This window comes from Ylistrum balloti, unplaced genomic scaffold (genome assembly GCF_031769215.1).
Source record: "Ylistrum balloti isolate Yb309-2 unplaced genomic scaffold, AGI_CSIRO_Ybal_v1 Utg369566, whole genome shotgun sequence".
Lineage (NCBI taxonomy): Eukaryota > Metazoa > Mollusca > Bivalvia > Pectinida > Pectinidae > Ylistrum > Ylistrum balloti.
Window position 1 is genome coordinate 464,568 of NW_026781864.1, and position 21,812 is coordinate 486,379.

At 35.5% G+C, this 21,812-nt stretch overlaps 2 protein-coding genes across 2 annotated transcripts in view; both read left to right on the forward strand.

Moving 5' to 3' along the window:
• LOC132556420 (MLX-interacting protein-like) overlaps positions 1-5,994 on the forward strand; it is a 39,337-nt gene extending 33,343 nt beyond the window's left edge. The window contains exon 18 of the mRNA XM_060220866.1: positions 526-5,994. Within this exon, the coding sequence (XP_060076849.1) occupies positions 526-644 (119 nt within the window). The 3' untranslated portion in view covers positions 645-5,994. The remainder of the gene's footprint in view (positions 1-525) is intronic.
• Positions 5,995-15,633: 9,639 nt separating this feature from the next.
• Positions 15,634-20,687, forward strand: LOC132555930 (uncharacterized). Its single transcript, XM_060220343.1, has one exon. It carries the CDS (start codon positions 15,723-15,725, stop codon positions 20,517-20,519), a length of 4,797 nt encoding a protein of 1,598 aa, XP_060076326.1. The 5' UTR covers positions 15,634-15,722; the 3' UTR covers positions 20,520-20,687.
• Positions 20,688-21,812: the final 1,125 nt, after the last annotated feature.

Here is a 21,812-nt window from a genome sequence, read left to right on the forward strand (position 1 = left end):
AACATCTTTATTTGGTTGAAATGTCCCTGGATGAAGCTGAACAGAAATGGTGAAAATGACTTTAACCCATATTCAAGATCACAGGTCAACATTTGGTAAAACTTTCAAATGACTTCTTCTCAATGACCAAAAGGGCTAGAATTGTATAATATTATTTAGCCTGAAGGTTTCTTGGATAAAGCTAGACAAAGTTTGAGAAAAGAAATGACCTTGATCCATATTCAAGGTCTTAGGTCAAATTTTTGTAAAACTGTCAAACGACTTCTCATTAACCCAAAAGCTTAGAATCATGATAGAAGTATGGAAGACCCTGGGATGAAGTTTACAAAAGAGAAAAAAAAGAAGACCTTGACTCAAGGTTATAGGGGTCAACTTTGTGGAAATCTTTCAGTGAATTCTCATTGATTAACACTCTGAATGTCTATGATAAAAAATATTTATGAATGAAAAGCATTATACATGAATACCAGGTGAGTGTACAGGCCCATTGGGCATTGTTTATTTCCCTTTTTGATTCTGTTTTAGCTGTTTTAAATGCCTTACGTCAACTCAGTACGTCAACTAACATACTGACTGATCCAGCCCGCCTTCCAGAACAAGCCACAGAGGCAGTCATTAAGGGGCAAAAGTCATCCAAATCCTGAGTCATGGCTTACATCTCAACGGCTCAAAGTCTGTGATAATATATCACACTCGTCGTCCGAGTCCAGAGTCCACAACCATCTATGGAATTTGCTCAATTAATAAGGCAAAATTTCGGAAGTTCAGTCCGATAGCTTTTGTGTGTCGAAAAAATTGATTTGCAAGTTATATGTCAAAATATCTGACTCATCTGTTTGTCAAAATGATGAACTTTGTAGCTAAGCATTTCAAGTTTAACTTTATATTTGGATTGGCACATTTGAGGAATCCATATGGGAAGCCTGGTCAGGGACAGATTGCCATCGTTGGCTGTCACATGTAGGCAGTGCATGATGGAACAAGTGGATAAAATCTGTACACAACCATTATTGACAAAGTGATCCTTCCTTTCAGCAATCATCTAGAACAGCTTGAGGGCAGATTTTTAGGATGAAAATGGCCAAGTTCATTGTTACATAGTGTTTCATTTGCTTTGCAATTTACAGAACTTGGTAGGTATGAATTTATAGCTGGAAATAGAGTTCTCATAAGCTGGGGATTAAGATTGAAACAGAAAGTGGAATAAAATGGATACAGAAGGTGTTGTAAGATTTTTAACTCAGTTGAAATAATAGATCAGTGTTTAATGATGATGTTGATTATCAGTGGACATGCAGACAGGTAATTCAGGTCATCAACTTTGACCTCGATCCTAAAATAACGCTAGCCAAATAGATTTGGTACAGACATTCTGTGTGTTTCTGACTGGTTGACAGAGTAAAATCTAAATTATTTGTTTTCCTGAGATATTTTCACTGAGCAAGTAATATATTTACTAAGATGTTAAGACGGCAAGTACATACATGTTAACAAAAATTTTGACAAAGGAATTGGAATGGATATTGAAAAGTGATTAATCTCCTAGAAGTATTTTTTGTCTGCTGTAAATTATGTTTCAAATATAAAATTGTTTACACTTTGTGTGTTTAATATACTCTTTACTTATCATAATTTTTGTCTGTGAAATACTACATCATCCATTTTTAAAATGGTTTTATTTCATTTTGATAATAATGTGTTTATGTCACAAATTACGTCATACAATTATTGTGTCTGTGAATTGCTCATTATTTGAAGTACAAACATGGTGTATCATTCTTCATTCAGAAACTGGCATGTCTTCAGTATCTACATACCAAAAACTCATAATACATACATGCATACAAGAAATTGGTTTCAGAAAATTCAAAAAGTTTCTATGAGGAAATTTAGCTGGTTTTTTTGGGAGGAGAGGATATTGTGGCTGGTGAGAATATTTCACTGTACACGCAGTCACTGATTGGCAACATACTTTAAGAAAGTTTTGGTTGACCAATATGAGGGAAATCAGGCCTTGAGTTATATACCATGGCTTTTCAGAAAAATACTAAACAGTTGGTACTGTTTGCAGCAGGTTTTTTTTGCTATATTCCTTGCCATTGAAGATAGTGTAAAATTTAATACTTAGATTGTGAAATATAATTTCTTTGAATAGATATATGTCCATGACTATGTGTTTACCTTTTCACAGCCGAAATATAATTTTAGACTATAAAACACAAATGTAATCTCTGTTATTTAATTTGAGAAACTCAACTAACCCATCAGCTTTCATTTTAAAACGTTGGACAGTGCTTAAGTGAAATGCTTTCTCTAAAACAGCGGATTCTCTTTATGAACGACCATGATAAAGCGGTATTGTATGAAATTTAAACTTTTGAACTAGTACAGACTGGAAGAATGAGGAAGTTTTAGCTCTGTGAAATTCAATAAATATGCAGTATCAAAATGTCCATATCTACAATACCAACATCTGTCACGCAATTACAAAGGCAATATTACTATTCAAGAATACCATTGTTTTAATATGATGCCCTTTGTTTCGTACCAAGCAATATATTTCTTTTATATTAACTATTTATTATCATCTAAACAAAAGGTTCAGTCCCAATGTAATATTCATCGCGATATTTGATCGTCATTTCGGGGAATTTTTAAAAATGTTAGTAGAACAGAGTTTTCTTATAAATATTAAAGGATTTAAATACAATTTAGTGACATAAAATGTAAAGGCTCGAAAGTTATTGTCAGTAAAGGAAATCTATATTTGTTAACATTCTTTCTTCTGATATTCATTGAACATAAATTCACAATTTATATTGTAAATCAAAAGTTACAAAAATTTCATATACCAACAATAAACAGCAAAATGGTAGTGGGTTATGCATGAAATCATTGACGTTGGGAGTCAGCCTTTAGCTGAAATTCTTATCTATATCATTCACAATATGAGGGAGGAAAAAAAATATATCAGGAGTCACTTATATTATAAAACATTCCAGTTTTTGTCCAAGTCTAACTCCTAGTAAATCATAAAACATAAAGATTAAGAAAAAGCTGAATTGCAGAGCTGAGCGTTGCTTTCCTGTTCTATCTGGATTTCCTTCTTTATTACCTTTTATTCTTAAGTAAAATTAAACTTACTGTTATGGAAATAAACCTGGGGGAAATATACTGCCTTTGAAGTAAGCCATCTATCAACTGTCTTGTAATTACATGTAGTTTCTTAAAGCTGACAAGTTCAAAACAATTCATTTTTAGATTTTTAGAGTTTCCATTTTCCAAATGCTTTGGCGATGCTCCCTATGATAACAATATTTTTCAGTCTTTGCATCTAATGAAGTGGTCAAGATTTTAGCCCTGGTCGTGCTTGGAAATAAGTATAGGCATTCCAGGGTTTAAAAGGCTTGCATTTCAACATCTGCTGCTGGAAGTGAAACTTACTTGAATATTATGATAACACATACACCTGACCCTAAAACAGTACACTCACCAGAGGATCTTGAAGATGCATGAAGATGATCAATGAGACATGATCCTAACACAGCTTCATTTGCACGTCGTAATTCTTTTACAACGAGGTGTCAATTTTTTTTCTTATTAGACCTTGGGCTAAAACAGAAAAAGAAATTACTGTCACTTGCCGAGAATTATAAACAATTTTAGAATTCAAAATAAAAGATAAAAACAACTACGTATATTATCGTGAATAACATGTCCTTTATTTTGAAAACCAGCCATATTCTGATAATTTTACTTGATGTATAATGGCAGATTATGGTGAGGCAATTGATATACTTGTGTCTGTGGAATGAAACATGTATTTAACATGTATATCCATGTAATTACAGTGATATATTAATCAAGAATGAAATTCTTATGTAAGTGTATATATACAACTAACTACAAAAAGAACCTAGTTCTTGTATGCATTAGCTGTGTGTTGATAAGGAACGTTACAGAAAATGTTGGGACAGATTTACAGGGAATAATATCAGTTGGATTGGTCCCTCTCCAGGATTTGGAGTTGAAATTGGAATTTTCATTGATGAATAATGATCATCTTTTTTCATGATACAAAAATTGATTATTTTAAATAAAGGTATGAGCAATATTTAAATGTGTTCGGTTGATCAGCTGCAATGGTTTCAGAAGAATTTCATCTGTATTGTGATTTTTTTTTTTCTAATTGTTAGAATTCATTACATCTCAAGATTATATAGTAATAATTAGTTCATGTATAACATTTAAGTGATGTGATAATCCCTCTTACCATTAATGATATTCATTATGTGGTCAGTCTTAAAAGTTTCATTTTTAATGGAGCTTCTTTCTCATTATTAAAAAGGTTTGAATTATTTTCACTTCTGCCTGTTTACTGTTTGTATATTCTTAAGATGTTTTATAATCCGTTCTTAAAAGTGATATACAATTATAGCATCCCTGTTTGATCATCATGTTGGTGGTAGAGCTAGTTTTTAAAAATGTTGGTGCCAACATATAACAGAAGCTACTATAGTGATACTATATACCAATGAAGATGTTTGATGGAGAAGGGAGATAACTCAGAATGACTGAAAAAATATCAGTCACAACATCATGTAAGTTGAATCTTGGATTTGTTGGTATCTGACTGAAGGTCTTTTCTCTTTTGTACATATATACATGTACAGCATATATATATAAATTTTTAAAGGCAGCTTCTTGACATAGTAAATAATCCTTGTAGATTATATTTATAAATTGTAGAAAGTGTTGTATGATACATAATTCTACGCCATATTTATACCTGAGAGCGGTCAGTTCATTAATACCTTGTGATCAATCATGATAAATATGGATGTTGTGAAAGTGTTTCAATATTTTGAAAATTATTATATCAGTAAGTGCTTTTAAAAACAAATTTAACCCAATCAATAATTGAAATAAAAAAAAAACAAACAAAAGTTTGTTCAATGTAATTGCCTTCCATTCTATAAAGAATTTCTTTTTGTTCGGTGTAACTTCATAGTGTTTTTTAACAGTATGATAAATTAAGAAAATTCAATTTTTTTTTGTGGTAAGGTTTTGTGACAGTGATTTCTAGCTATATAGGGGTAACTCAAAAATAACTTTTTGAGGGTTGATAATCTTGAAGTTAATTATGGTGGTTTCTAAAGGCATGTTTTCTATTGACGAGGAAGCTATATTATCAGAGTCTGTAATGTTCATTTTAAATTCATAAAATTCCTTATTTCTCTTATGTTACGAAATTTAAAAAAAATTGATAATTTTTTAGCAAAATTATACGAGAATAGGTAACAACATCATAATTGGTATAATCAGGTAACAGCTATGTATTCTGAAAACTTTCAAAACAACTTGAAAGGTTTTGGTTGCATAAACAGTCTGGATCATATGACATGTACTAAATATGTTACTCTTAAATTGAATTTGAGAGATTGGTTGTGTGTTAACAGATGATATCATTATATAACAAAGCTTAGGGCTATTCCATCAAAACATCTGTCCCTCCTCAGGACTCAAGGTTTTGTATAGGGCTATTCCAGTAAAACATCTGTTGCATCCCAAGACTTGCTTTTGTTCAGGGTTTTTCCTGTAAAATATCTATCCCACACCAAGACTCCATTTTTTTTTTGGGGGGGACTTTTCCATTAAAACGTCTTTTGTATCCCAGGACTCCAGGTTTGTTTAGAGGTTCTACCCATATAAGTTAATTGATGGTTTGAGAAAAGTCAGAAAATTGGATAATGGATAATAATGATTTATTTTGGGAGTCCTGGGGTCAAGTACATGTTAGTTTGCTGGAATGGCCCTGAATTGTATTAATTTTAAGAAAACTTGAGATGTGAGCATTTTCTTTAATTGTGTAGTTATTTCACATAGATTACAGAGGCCTGTGTGTATGTGTGTGTGTTTTGATCTATAGGGCAAAATTCCATTATTTTCATTGTCACATTTACATTGGTCAAGTAAACTATTGTATATACATTACCGTTGTGTTCATCTTTACTTTTGTCAACAGCTTCTTATTTGAAGTTTCCGTATACTTAAATGATGAATTCAGGGCCCGTATTCATGAAACCGTTCTCAAGCTCAAACATGAATTTTGTGCGCAAGCCTTATGTCTTGTTTAAGCGAAACATTAATAAATAAAACTGATTTTGCCAAGATTAAAAAAAAATTTGAAAGGACTTTAAGTCAAAGTTATATTCAATGTTTATATTTGACATTTGTATTATTTTATATGATTTAGACGAATTATAAAAATAGTCTGCTTGAGCACAAAATCTATGCTTGAGCATGAGAACGGTTTCATGAATACGGGCCCAGATCACATCTCAAGAAGCATTGTTATGAAGAAGGTGAAAAGGAACCTTTCTTTTACCTCATTTACATGTTAAACAATCAACATCAGATCCATTGAGTTTTTGCTATGAATCCACTATAGGTACAAACATTTTTTGGGATGTTGGAGCAAAAACTAGTGTGCCATCGGTGGAAAAACTAAATCAACAGACATCATCCACTACCACCAGTGCAACTCAAACCTATGTTTTAGGGGATGGTGATTTAAATATTGATTCATTACCCCTTTTGTCAGGTAAAATTCATTCCTCTGATCACTTCTTTTGTAGTCTCATGTGACCTAATGTGATCACCTTTTGTCACCATCGTCCGTCATAAACAACTTACATTTTCAACTTCTTCTCCAAAACCAAAAAGCCAAGGGTCATAGTCTTGGGCGAGTAGCATGCTGGGATGAAGTGACCAGCAAGTTTGTTTAAATGAATGACCTTGACCAATTTTCATGGTCATAGGGGTCAAATGTGTTAAAATATTCAAATGACTTCCGCTCAATAACCAAATGGCACAGGGCCATAATATTTGGCAAATAGCATGCTGGAATGAAGGGCTTCCAAGTATGTTAGAAAGAATTACCTTCATTCTAGGTCATAGGTGTCAAATACATGTGCACATTGAAATCGTTTAAACAAATTCTCAATAACCATGAGGGGACCGTAGATGACCGTTAAGGCTCAGGGCCTCTTATACTGAACGGTTTTCAACATGCTGTTGTTATCAAAATAGTATGTAAATTTTGGTAAGTACATTTCATTAAGAGGAAGGCAATTTAGGAGACTGAAAATAATTGGAAAAACAAGCCAAATTGATACATTCAAACGCTACATGAAGATCTAGGACTAAAACTTCTCTGTTGAAATGGGAAGAATATGTGCAATAATTTCTTCATTTTCAGTCCTACTGTTCTGCATTGGCATCTAATACCTGTAAACATTGCCCCACTGACCTGGAATGTGAACGATCATTATTCAATTACAACAACTACCAATTGTCAAGTGAAAAAACTTAACCAAGATGACCTATTGAAGCTATGATGACATAAAAAGAAGAAAATACAAACGGGAATATAATTATAATCAGAGCAAAAATTGAATAAAATTAAAACAAATACAAACAAGAAAGAGATTTACATGGATGCTCCTGAAAATGTACAAGGAGAATAATGACCGGGAAGAGTAAGCGTCTTCTGCTTCATCAACGACACGTGCAATTATGATATAGATATGAACTTGTAGCAAGCAGTTAGTGACCAACCAAACACTAATACTACGAAGTTAAGCCATGCACTATTACAGCTAACGATAGGTGAAGCTTTGTCCTCATGATGTCATAGAAGAAAACCCCAAAACATAAAGCATACACTAAAGCAAGACTTACATGACCATTTCTGCACAAAAAAATGTAAAAGTAAAATAAAGACCATGTGTTCCAGAAGAGTAAGCGTCTTTGCTTCACTGATGAAACCTGCCATGTTTGACCTTGGCCATTGCAAGTAAGTATATCACATCCATCAGGTAACGAACATCAAACACGTCCTCGCTTTATGTTCGAAAATTCGCTCTCGGCACCCCTGGAACATATGACAAAGTTGAAGGTTCCGTGTGCGACACACTGTGGACGAGAAGACTAGTTTGATCCTTTGATGTACATCAAACGAATCTCGAGGTCGCATAACCGTCATCCTTTCAACTCACTTTGGCTCTCTGCACCCTTGGAACATGCCACGGCAATGTCTGGATCTCGAGGAAAGGAAATACGAAGTTCTCTCCAACTCTATTGGCATGATGTGGTTTTGTGCACCATGTCAAGTTGTTGTTGAGAAAAGCATTCTCACTGACAGAAAAAATGAAGAGCGCCGTAAAGAAATTATGGTGCCATACTCACTCAGTATCTACTGCATCGCCAACACAAAACATAAGCGGAGATAACGGAGGAGTTAAACGAGAGAAAGCGAAGAGAAAGCAATATTGTTTTATTCGGCATTCCTGAACAACAACACAAAAATGTAGGAGAAAGAAAGAAGCTTGATACGAAACACGCAAAAGAAATTATTGGGGTTTGTTGCGACTGTCCTAATGGAATGTTTAAAAAGGTGATCAGGATTGGGAAAAGACCAGAGGGAGAAGAGCTGCGGAATAGGCCTATCATGATATCGCTTGATGATATGGAAAACAAACGGAAGATATTAAGGAGTAAAAGAAGACCATCCCGGTTTCTCTAAGATCCGAATCAGAAATGATCTTACTGTTGTCCAGAGAACAAGAGAGAAGGAACTAAGAGCAGAAGCCATCGAGAAAGAAAGCGAAGAACCCGAAGGCTTTGTTTACCGGGTCCGTGGGCCTCCATGGAAACGGAGAGTAGTCAAGCTACAGACAATTAATATTTAACAATCGGGAATAGGATGAATTAATTATTTATTTCTGCAGAGGTCACAAGATTTGTGTGAATTGGACTAATGAGGGAGTTATGTTTAAATCGAAATACTGATCAATTCTAAAATTATAATGTAGATATGGATATAGAGGCATTTATTTTGCCTGCGTCCATCAAAATCTTATCTTAAAGATGAAGGCACAAGCGGAGTAATTTGATTGGTTCCAGGAGAAAAAAAAACTAACCAACCACAGACTGACACACCTACATTTACTCTACCGTTCTCGAATTTGGTATCTTTGTATCTGTTTCATGATCGATGCTGTAATGTAATTTATGTAATACTTGTGTCTGGATAAATGGGCAGATTGTCTTCAATTCACTTGTCCGTACTGTCCTTATTATTCCCTTGATCACACACACACACACACGCACACACAATAATTCAATAATAAATGAAAACAAAAAAGTTTAAAAGAAAATTAAAAGATAATTAGTAAATCTGCAGTTATTTATGTTACAATCACTCGCAAATTAAAAACTAACCTTTCCAATCTTGCTAATTACTTTTTTTATAATATGAAGTATCTGATCAAGCGTTGACCGGAAATATCGGGTAAAATCAAATTTACATATTTAAATAACTCATTTAAATATGTTGTACACTTTGGACATAGTGACGTTTAAACGCTCCATTTTGAGACAAAGACACTCTAACCGTCCTCCCTTAGGTGTATTTCTCATATCGTTTTCCTGAAGTCGTGTATGTTGGTGTAGAGTCATTAGCATACTTGGTGCTGTTCCACTTAAATTTCAATGCAAAGAATAAAAACAACCTATTGAGAGGTGTACAAGTTTAAAAAAAAACACCACTACGTAGCAATATTTTAAAATGAAAGGGAAAATAAAGCTGAAACACGGGAAGGTTTTGAATCTAATGGGTTCTGGTGTAGTGGATCTGTTTACATACGTTCAATATACGTTACCTTTCTCATGATACACAATGATGTCATCTAAGATTAATTATAACAGTTAGTTGAACCAGAGACGTATATGGTTGAACGGGTACGGAAACCGAATTTGATTATCACAATTTACAAAATGTAATATCCGACATTACTTTGCTGTCTGACAGTAATTGTTCTTCTAATACTGAGAACATTCTGTCTTGGTATTTGTATACATAGGAAAAATCGAATATTTCCATTACGCCAAACTCTGTAAACCCCAACCTCCCCACCCAACCCGCACGCACACACACATTAAATTAAAACTACATTAAATTAAGATGAATGGTTATATACATATATACAGAGACATATATAACACTTATCATTGATATACGTCTCTGATATATATAACCATTCATTTTAATTGATAAGAACTAAAATTTTAATCTGTTCTCTGTTTATTTACTTCCTTGTTTATTTGTAGCTAGAAGCTATAAGAGTGCAGTAAAAAAATCACTTCCTGTCCTGGCTTTATACAAAATCATAATTTATGTACAGGTTCTTGTAAACTTAGTTTTTGATAACTCTTAAAATAACAAACCACACAATAGCCTTATAAAATCTAGTACACAAGTGCCTGTGAATTTAAGAACATACGGGCACTCTTTGCTTGTTGGTTTGACACTGTTATGCATATGGCGCCAAATTCACACGGACTTTCGACTTTTGGAATGAGGATGAAAGAACCCCCCCTACTAAGCATATACCTTAACACTCCTGTATCAACCACTTTGCCTGACACGGAATCACCATTTCCACGCGAAGGAACACTTCTACAGAGCTTATATGTTCCCTGAAAGTAAGTATATTAATACTAACTAAAAAATTGATGCAACCTTTCTGCGGAGACGTATATATCACATATTTACGTCTCTGCTTTCTGTTACCAATATTTACTGAGAGTCAAAATTACGATTTCTTTTATCATTCTACAATGATGTAGATAGTGGTAAGTATATTGGGTTGATTAAGGACATGAAATAAGTCGAGGTCGAGTTTGATAGGCCTTTTAAATCAATATATATATATATGAATCCGGTCAGACGATTTACCGAAACAGACCCAATCACAGGCACTCGAGGCCAGGATATTATTTTTTAAACATTGATTTTTGTTTTAGCACTCATGACTGACGAATTAAAATGTATTTTTAATGACCGTGGACCTCGAATTTGTCAACCGGCACATAAACTTGAATTTTGCTGATATTTCGTTTAAATAACGTCAGTCATGAGTGCTAAAACAAAAATCAATGTTTAAAAAATAATATCCTGGCCTCGAGTGCCTGTGGACCCAATTACAAAAGTTACGAAAGTATCAATCATGCCTTGAAACAAACATGTGACTGTACAACACAAAATTGCCAATTTACTTAAAAAGCTCTATTTCAGTCTTGTTTTGGTCTTGTTTCGGTAATTGAGTCTGTTTTGGTAAATCGCCTTACCTCATGAATCTCTACCACAAAACGAAAGTAGAATCTAATTGTTACATAACCCTACAGTTTTTAACAGGCTTTTAGCCTAATGTATAGCACACAATTCTACTCAGATGCTTTATTGATACAATTGGATCTGTTAACACAAAACAGAAAGGAAACCAGTGAGTTAAAAATAGTACCACCTAATCAGGGTTGTTTTTATATATAGGTAACGGTTTCTCCACTATAAAATAACATCACGCATACCTCTATTTAAGAAAATGTGAATTGTGTTATGCTGTAATCCATAATGAAACAAGTAAAAATAATTTTGTTTCAATCATGATGTAACATATCAAAGAGACGCACGTGATTCGGGGAATATCACCTTAAAATACAGCCAAGCAATAAATAATACTATGTCATACATGTGTTTCGTCCCTCTGTGACTCGTCAGTGATGCTATGTGTGTAACTAGCTGCAACCTATAAAAAAAAGGAACATAGCCCCATCTGTATATAAAGGAGCATAGCCCCGACTATATATAAAGGAACATAGCCCCGTCTGTATATAAAGGAACATAGCCCCGACTGTATATATATAACTGTATATAAAGGAACATACGAATGTATATAAAGGACCATAACACCTGTATATAAAGGAACATAGTCTGTATATAAAGGAATATAACTGTATATAGTAGCCCCGACTGTATATAAAGGAACATAGCCCCGACTGTATATAACGGAACAGAGCCACGTCTGTATATAAAGGACCATAACACAGACTGTATATAAAGGACCATAACACAGACTGTATATAAAGGAACATAGTCCCGAATGTATATAAAGGAACATAGCCCCGACTGTATATAACGGAACATAGCCCCGTCTGTATATAAAGGAACATAGTCCCGACTGTATATAAAGGAACATAGTCCCGAATGTATATAAAGGAATATAGCCCCGACTGTATATAAAGGAACATAGCCCCGACTGTATATAAAGGACCATAACACAGACTGTATATAAAGGAACATAGCCCCGACTGTATATAAAGGAACATAGCCCCGACTGTATATAAAGGAACATAGCCCCGACTGTATATAAAGGACCATAACACAGACTGTATATAAAGGAACATAGCCCCGACTGTATATAAAGGAACATAGTCCCGAATGTATATAAAGGAACATAGCCCCGACTGTATATAAAGGAACATAGCCCCGACTGTATATAAAGGAACATAGCCCCGACTGTATATAAAGGAACATAGCCCCGACTGTATATAAAGGACCATAACACAGACTGTATATAAAGGAATATAGCCCCGACTGTATATAAAGGAACATAGCCCCGACTGTATATAAAGGACCATAACACAGACTGTATATAAAGGAATATAGCCCCGACTGTATATAAAGGAACATAGCCCCGACTGTATATAAAGGAACATAGTCCCGAATGTATATAACGGAACATAGCCCCGTCTGTATATAAAGGAATATAGCCCCGACTGTATATAAAGGAACATAGCCCCGACTGTATATAAAGGAATATAGCCCCGACTGTATATAAAGGAACATAGCCCCGACTGTATATAAAGGACCATAACACAGACTGTATATAAAGGACCATAACACAGACTGTATATAAAGGAACATAGCCCCGACTGTATATAAAGGAACATAGCCCCGACTGTATATAAAGGAACATAGCCCCGACTGTATATAAAGGAACATAGCCCCGACTGTATATAAAGGCCATAACACGACTGTATATAAAGGAACTGTATATAGCCACAGACTGTATATAAAGGAACATAGCCCCGACTGTATATAAAGGAACATAGCCCCATAGCCCCGACTGTATATAAAGGAACATAGCCCCGACTGTATATAAAGGAACATAGCCCCGACTGTATATATATAAAGGAACATAGGAACATAGCCCCGACTGTATATAAAGGAACATAGTCCCGAATGTATATAAAGGAACATAGCCCCGACTGTATATAAAGGAACATAGCCCCGAATGTATATAAAGGAACATAGCCCCGACTGTATATAAAGGACCATAACACAGACTGTATATAAAGGAACATAGCCCCGACTGTATATAAAGGAACATAACCCAGACTGTATATATACTGTATAGGAACATAGCCCCCGACTGTATATATAGCCCCGACTGTATATAAAGGAACATAGCCCCGACTGTATATAAAGGAACATAGCCCCGACTGTATATAAAGGAACATAGCCCCGACTGTATATAAAGGAACATAGTCCCGACTGTATATAAAGGAACATAGCCCCGACTGTATATAAAGGACCATAACACAGACTGTATATAAAGGAACAGAGTCCCGAATGTATATAAAGGAACATAGCCCCGACTGTATATAAAGGAACATAGCCCCGACTGTATATAAAGGAACATAGTCCCGACTGTATATAAAGGAGCATAGCCCCGACTGTTTGTAAAGGAACATAGCCCCGACTGTTTGTAAAGGAACATAGCCCCGAATGTATATAAAGGAATATAGCCCCGACTGTATATAAAGGAACATAGCCCCGACTGTATATAAAGGAACATAGCCCCGACTGTATATAAAGGAACATAGCCCCGACTGTATATAAAGGAACATAGCCCCGACTGTATATAAAGGAACATAGTTCCGAATGTATATAAAGGAACATAGTCCCGACTTTATATAAAGGAACATAGCCCTGACTGTATATAAAGGAACATAGTCCCGACTTTATATAAAGGAACATAGCCCCGACTGTATATAAAGGAACATAGCCCCGACTGTATATGAAGGAACATAGTCCCGACTGTATATAAAGGAACATAGCCCCGACTGTATATAAAGGAACATAGTTCCGAATGTATATAAAGGAACATAGTCCCGACTGTATATAAAGGAACATAGCCCCGACTGTATATAAAGGAACATAGTCCCGACTGTATATAAAGGAACATAGCCCCGACTGTATATAAAGGAACATAGCCCCGAATGTATATAAAGGAACATAGTCCCGACTGTATATGATTTTGATTCTTTGCAGACACTAAAGCTAGTCACAAGGTAAAAACCAACGACGGACTACAACATGGCTAAAAAACAAACCCGGACTGAGCCAAACATGTTTGGTGTTCAAGGCGTCAGCATCCCTTCACAAAGAGGTACCATTTTAAATTGATTATTGTATGCCAATGTATTCACAGCCCCTAGGATAAATTGTATGGTTGTTCATATGTAGATACTGCTTTCTTTCTGTGACAAAATCAAGCTGATTATACTTCTTTAGTTATCTGCATCTTGAGATTTTTTTCAGAGAAAAGAATATCATATTTGATTACAAATCTAGAATTAGGTAGAGCTATATAATTACTGGAACTGTTTCTCACGACCGTTACGTTATTCTTTGACATTTTTTCAACAGTAAAGATAGAAGGTATTGTAAACAGTTATGAATATCTGAAATTACTGTAATAACTACTTACAGACCTGCCAAGGGGGTATAACAACTTTGCTGGAGGTTACTTGAAATTTTGCTTGAGATGGGATGAATTTGCTCATATTTTGCTTGAGGTTCCTGGGAATATCTTCACTAACTATTAAACTTTATATATGCTAAAAAAAGACTTAACTAGTCAAACTATTAGACTGCCAGAGCCACATGTAAGCGTCACTGTGATTGGCTAATCAGTAGCACTAGGTGGCAGAGTGCGCCGCACATCGCTCGACTCGTCGTCACCACTGCTTAGGATCATATAACCGCGGTATAAGTGTAGAAATCGAGAAGCGTGAGACTTGGCAGGTCTGTAATTACAACAGGATTAGTAATATCTTGATCGCTTAAACAATTAAAACAGGACGCTTCAGGTTAAGATATCATTTATCTTTTTTTTTTTGTTTTAATACAATGTTCCTAAGAATCTAACTAGGACATACACTACTTGGTATTTCATCATGATTCTCTTTCCTTTTCATCAGACAATTCCGATCCGACAAAAGTCATAGAACAATACATCTATCCACAGAGAGGATGTAATGTAATGATTGGAAAGGAAAACACTGTGATAGTTAACGAAAATGCAGGAAGACTTCTGGAAGACAAAACAGGTAATTTTTTAGCATTAAAATCATATTTACATTTGGATGTCATTATGATACCAGGTACTTTATATACTATAACAATATATCATTTACAAGACTTTAAATGACATTGATCATGTGTCATTTATGTACACCGTCAAAATGACTAATCAGTCAATTGGACCACGTCGTCCAATATGAAGGAATTGCTCTAATCTGACATTCTAAATAAGACTTTGTCTACACTTATAGTTATGTAGACTATGTATATATTTTCATTTCAGAGATGAAAATACTTCCTTGAAATAATTTAAGGTCATGGAGCTATATATTTATATCTTTGTATTCCTCTTTCAGCTCTCGATAATGCTAACCTAAACAGAGATGAGCTGTTGGTGGGTCTTCTGAATCGTATCTTGAACCCAAAGCTGTTGAGTAATCCATCATCAATGCCAATGCGACAGCTTGAAAAAGAATTTATGAAGACATATGGAAAACATTTGTCTGATAAAAGATTCAAAGATGTAGCAGGAATTCCTCTCGATTTGTTTATTGACAAATATCCCCAATCATTTGAAAAATATAGCAAAAAGGGCGAGGTGATGCTGAGATCCTTAATGCGCAAACCAACCAACAAAATAAAAAGCCCTTCTTTGGTAAAGAGATGCGATTCGGCATCTTCAAGTGTTGGTACTGACACTTCTTTCTACACTGCAAATGAAAACATTAGTGATGTCGGTTTATCTGAAAATGAGAGCTATCCACAGGAATGTTATTTGGATGATAAACAAAACATAGATGATAAAAATTTAACGTCTTCACAAGGTGACGACGACGATTGCCTAACACCGCGAAATGCAGAGGTTGAAGATGCGAGTGATTCCAGTGGTGAATGGAAAGAAGTGAGAAAAAGGAAAAAGGGAAAAGCTAAGACGTCTAGCAGATACAGCCAAAAACATTCGGACAGGTTAATGAGCGGCTCTTGGAAAACACCTCTTGTCTCAACAATTCAGACTAACAGAGATACTGAAAATCAGAGGTTACTGCAAGACCTGCTGTCACAACCAGAAGATAAGAAATTAAGATTTGTCCCCGAGAATGTTTACCGATGTCATTTGAAATGCATGGTGGATATAGTGAGCATGTGGAATACTCCATGTGCATCTCCAGCTTATATTGTGTTGGGTGTTGCCAAGGAATTGAACAGTCCACTTCATTTACAAGGATTAGTTTCACAATATAATCTTCAAATGTTTAAGTCTTACTTCGATGAAGACATTTTCACAACTGTGCCTGAATTTTCCTACTTTGAAGCCACAAATAATGATAAAGCATTCGGTGTTTTTACAATACCGAGCAGCGAAGGACACACCAAGCCATGCATAGTAAACTGTTCAAAATCAGACAGCATGCAAATTGTTCAGGAATCACAGCTGTGGTACAGACCTGGTTTGGAGAATATTGTATGCGAACCAAGAGAGGAAGCATTTACACAGATATACAACTGGTTCTACAGCAAGCCGTCATCCTCTGCATTGCCTCCTGAGGAGGAAATAGGATATGACAAGGAAGGTGAAAAAACGGGATCCTTTACCAAACACCGTTCACCGCACATCTATAAGACGATCAGTGATTTACAAAGATTTATCAACATAAGAAAGGATCATTTTGTTTTAATTGCAGGTGATGTCCCTTCCGGGTTGTCTCATCTTGACGCAGTATCTCTTATTCCATGGATTGCAGTTTTCGACTTAGATGCGAACAGCAGAGACAATGGTCTGTTGCGTGCAAATGAACCACTAATTGCAAAGGATAGATCATTGCAAATTACAACATGGAAGGATCCAGCGGCGAGCATAGTTGAAGAAGGAACGAGATGGTGCTTTATTCGAGGTCGAAGAGATGACCCAACAAGTAAAATAAATCCAATTGGCGACGTACGCAAATGGCTCAGAACAGTTCAATCATCACTTGATGCCCACATGGATCAGCTCAGAAAATTTGCCTCTGATTACACCATATTAAACATTGTTGTTCTATGGCCCAGTGAGGAAACAATCGCCCCTTTCGTGCAGAAGATTTTGTCGAAACTTGATGAAAACATTGATCCACCACCTAAAATCATTTTGTTTATGCCACAACAGCTGACGTCAGTCGGGCCAGCGAAACATGTATACGAGTTGTTGTGTAGCGAATATCAACAAAACCTTACTGTGTTCCAGGTGGATTTCAAAGAAATTATGAAAGGGCTGAAGAGTTTCTTGCCAAGAAATGGACCTCCGATATGTAAAAAATTTGAGCTTCCCCATTCAGACGAATACATGAACCATGACATAACAGATGAAAATGCAGCATGGCTACGTGAAGATTTGAACGTCTTGTTCTTGAAAAGTCCATATGTCAAAGAGAGTGAAGATCTGGAAGTTCTCCAAGAGGAAAAAAACAAATTCTATCGAGGTGGAACACTTCATTGGTCCACGTGGTATGGCTGTAATTCTAGATCTTTGGACGTCCCACGAGATGTCAGAGACTCATTTGCAAAGACAATACAAGAGCGCATCAATGAAAATCGCGGGTGCCTTATTTATCTGTATCATGATCCTGGGTCGGGAGGGACAACACTTTCACAAAGGCTGTTGTGGGACTTTCACACTAAGGTTCCCAGTATCCATCTGAAAACGAGGACGTACACATCGACCAGATCGCTGAGAGAGAGGATTGATTTTCTCTATGAAAAAACACTTCTACCAGTTCTTTTACTTGTAGATGGAGAGGATGAAACAAAGGTGAAATTTATGTTCAGAGAGTTAAATGCCAGAAGTCCTACCATCGTCATTTGCGTGAAACGCCACCCTTTCCAAGGGCACGAAAAAAAGAGTTATCCAAAAGTGCAAGGGCACGTATCCAGTGCTGAAGCAAAGAACTTAGCAATGCAATATATAGAACAATGTAAAGATGACGAAAAGAAGCAAAGAGAAGTGAGCAGAATCTATGAAGATGTCAAAAAAAACCAACCCCATTATCTGTACGAATTTGGATTAGCAGCTTTCCTTCATGAATTCACTGGATTAGCATCTTATGTCAAAGGATATCTACAACCCCATTGGACTCCTCATCGTGAAGGCATTAACGACATTCCAAGAATTCTTGGGTACTTGTCCTTGGCATATTTTTATGGACATACCTCTCTTCCCAGTCAATTTTTTGCAGAATTACTGCACAAACCGTCGAACTATTCTGTTGATCTTGACGATTTTCCTCATCCGATCGGACTTTTCATCGTTCCAGATGATACTGAGGGAAGACGAAAAAACATACGGATATGCCATTATTTGATTGCGAAAGAAATCCTTGAATTCATTCTTGGTAGTGGAAAGGAACAGAAAAGTCATTCAAGCAATGATCTTAGCATATCAGCAAAGCAAAATCTTTCAGAGTTTTGTCTTGACCTAATAGGTTATGCCAGCAACAAGAGGTTAAAGAGTGGACTTACAACTGAAACTATTGTTCATTGCTTGACAAGAATATTCATTTTTCGTGACTACAAAGAAATGGGTCAGACCACAGAGGTGCGAAGGAAACCGGTATTGTCAAGAATTATGAATGATATTTATTCCACCCCTCCATCCTTCACTGAACGCCAACAGGTTCTAGAAAAGTTGACTCAAAGTTTTCCAAATGACGCAAGCTTTTTAGCTCACCTCGGCAGATTCTACTCATTCTGTAAACCCGACGAAATTGAAAAAGCTGAGGAATGCTTCAAGAAAGCATTGGAACTGTGTCCAAAGTGCAGGGACGAAGAAAACTTGGAAACAATAGATGATCGATCGAAGACAATTCTAGTACAAGTATACCATATGTTTGGAACAGTGTTGCAAAGGCGTTTAGGTAGGTACACTGGGAATGCTGCTCATGACAAACCTGAGAAGGAAACAAAAAATGAAGACTTCAGAAAGAGACTTGAGGAAATCTGCGAAGTCGCAAAGAATGCTTGCAAGTTATTTGAAAATTGCAGAAGGTACACCGCGACTGGACAAGAAAATGGATATGGATATATTGGAGAGATAACAGTCCGTCTACAAGTTTGTGATTTTGTACAACGAAACTACCAAAATGGAGACAATGCAGTTGGAATCAAAGGGTTCTTGTCTTCGAGTGGTAAAGGAAAATCCGCTACGAAGAAGTTTCTGCAAAAAAGTGGATACATCATACCAAATTTGATTTCAGAATGTTACATGGTCGTGGAAAAGGACGATATTGATTCTGGTTTGAAAAAGTCAGTCATTTGGTACAATCATTTATTTCAAGCAAAGAAGATGAATTTGGAAGGTTTGGCAGTTCATGAAGACAATAACTCCTACCGATTGAAAATCGCCATTAAAAAACAGCAGTATGCCAAATCTACGGACTCGCTGACTTTGATTGAATGTGTCGATAAGCATCAGGATATCAAAGAAATAGTGGAATGTTATGAGAAAATCTTCCAGAATTTGACCTATACCAACATTCTTAGTTACAGAAAACGACAAGAAACAGAACTTGAATTTATTGAATGGTTAAGCGCTATCAGACATAGGCTGTGCTTGAAGAAGTACACAATTGTTGATGTTCTCGCGCAAGTTGAGATTTGGGATGAAAAAATACCTTCAGCAATGTCAAAGTTTTACATTTTTATCTTGAAAAGCTTACTTGGCATTGGAACTGTTAACCAGAAAGGGGACACTGCAAAGTTACTTGATGCACAAGCCATGATCAACCAGATGCAGCGTTATGGACGATCAGTCTTGAGGCCAAAATACCCAAGAGAATGGATGGGAGCATCAGATGATGGTATCAAACGTCTAATACCCGGGACGCGTTATCTGGGATTATCATCTGATGATCAGATGCAAGGTCAGCGAAATACACGTTTATTCAAGGGAACAATTACTTCCCCAAACAACAAGAAGGCTGCAGGCATCATACAACTTGATCTGGATGACAACGATATTGAAGTCAGAGTGTTTTTCATTCCAAATAATGTGAATCTTTCGGGAACTCAGTATGCTGGAAAACGAGTAGAATTTGAATTGGCCTTCAGTCTACATAATGGTTATGAAGCCTTTGCAGTGAAGCTGTTACGACTTTATGGTTGCACCAAATGCAGCTCATCAGCCGAAATATGCAGTAGAGAAAGTAGTGGCAAGTGTCCATCTTGCGAAACAGTGATCCAAAAGGACGATCTGACACTTATTCAAAGAAAATAGAGTTCATAGTATAATGAACATTTGAAACCAAGAACAGATCAATCATCCATGGTACTTTGTAGACTTTTAGATATTTTTGAATGAACTACATCTAAGATTTCTAAACACAAACATTAACAATGACAATCATTGGTGTAAAAAGGATTGAAGAATTTGAACATTCCTTAATTTGGCAAGCAAATGTTACACCTTACGTAATATCAATAACTATTATTTTGTCATTGCATTACAAATGTACACACTTTGATATGAATCATTGAAAAAAGTTTTCAAAGTAAAGACGTCATTGATATTCTTAACAATGATGAATTATTTTTTGAAGCTTTGAAAACTAATATATGCGAAACAGCCTCCTAAATGGAAGCTAAATGAGACAAATATGTTTCATATTAAAAGCTGTCCTTGTTAAATTATATTTGACATACATTTGTGATGTAAAATCAAATTTATCAAACTTTGATTATTGATCATAGAAAATGATAATCGAGTTGTTGCATGTTGTATTTGAGTTTCAATTTTAACAAATTTTATTGATTTTTTATATGTCAATGGGATAAGACATCAGGCTGCGCCGATTTGAGTCTTTTCCAGACTTATACATGAATTTTAGTATCCAGCTAACTTATCCATGTCCTATAGTGTAAGGGAGACAACTTCTTTTGAGGTGATGTGATATATACTATTGAGTTTACCAAATTATAATCTACGTAGTTTCTTTCTGTGACTTTGTGGTTTTGTAAATTATGCATATTTACCAACAACTTAGGATAAAAACTCTGTGGGATACAGGTTTAAAAGTTTATTGTGTGTAAATAAACCGATGTATTATGGTATTGTGAAGCATAGTGAAATGAATCGGGGTCAAATTTCATAATGATGAAAGGAACAGTGGTTTGTTTCACCATGGCCCTAGTTAAGTGAATCATTTCACTATTTTCTTACTAATTTACTTTTTCATAAATTTTTCTTCAAATTACCCCATTTTATTCATGTATGAAGGTTGTGACCACATCTACAGGCTGCTGTGGTCACTTCACTGATCCTTATTCAGGTAACTAGCATTATTTTTCAACTGACATATAAATATACATTTTCTATATCCATAACAATTAAAATATTAGTAATTGCTGTAAAGTTTCCATTTTTTTTAATCTGATTTTTTCTCGAAAAAGTATTAAAATTCTGTACAAATTGATGGAAAGAAGCTGTTAGGGTAACTTTTGGATTTTACGTTATGAAGGGTTGAAAATTCAGTTCAAACTCTGTACCAATTCACCTTCAATAGTAATCCAC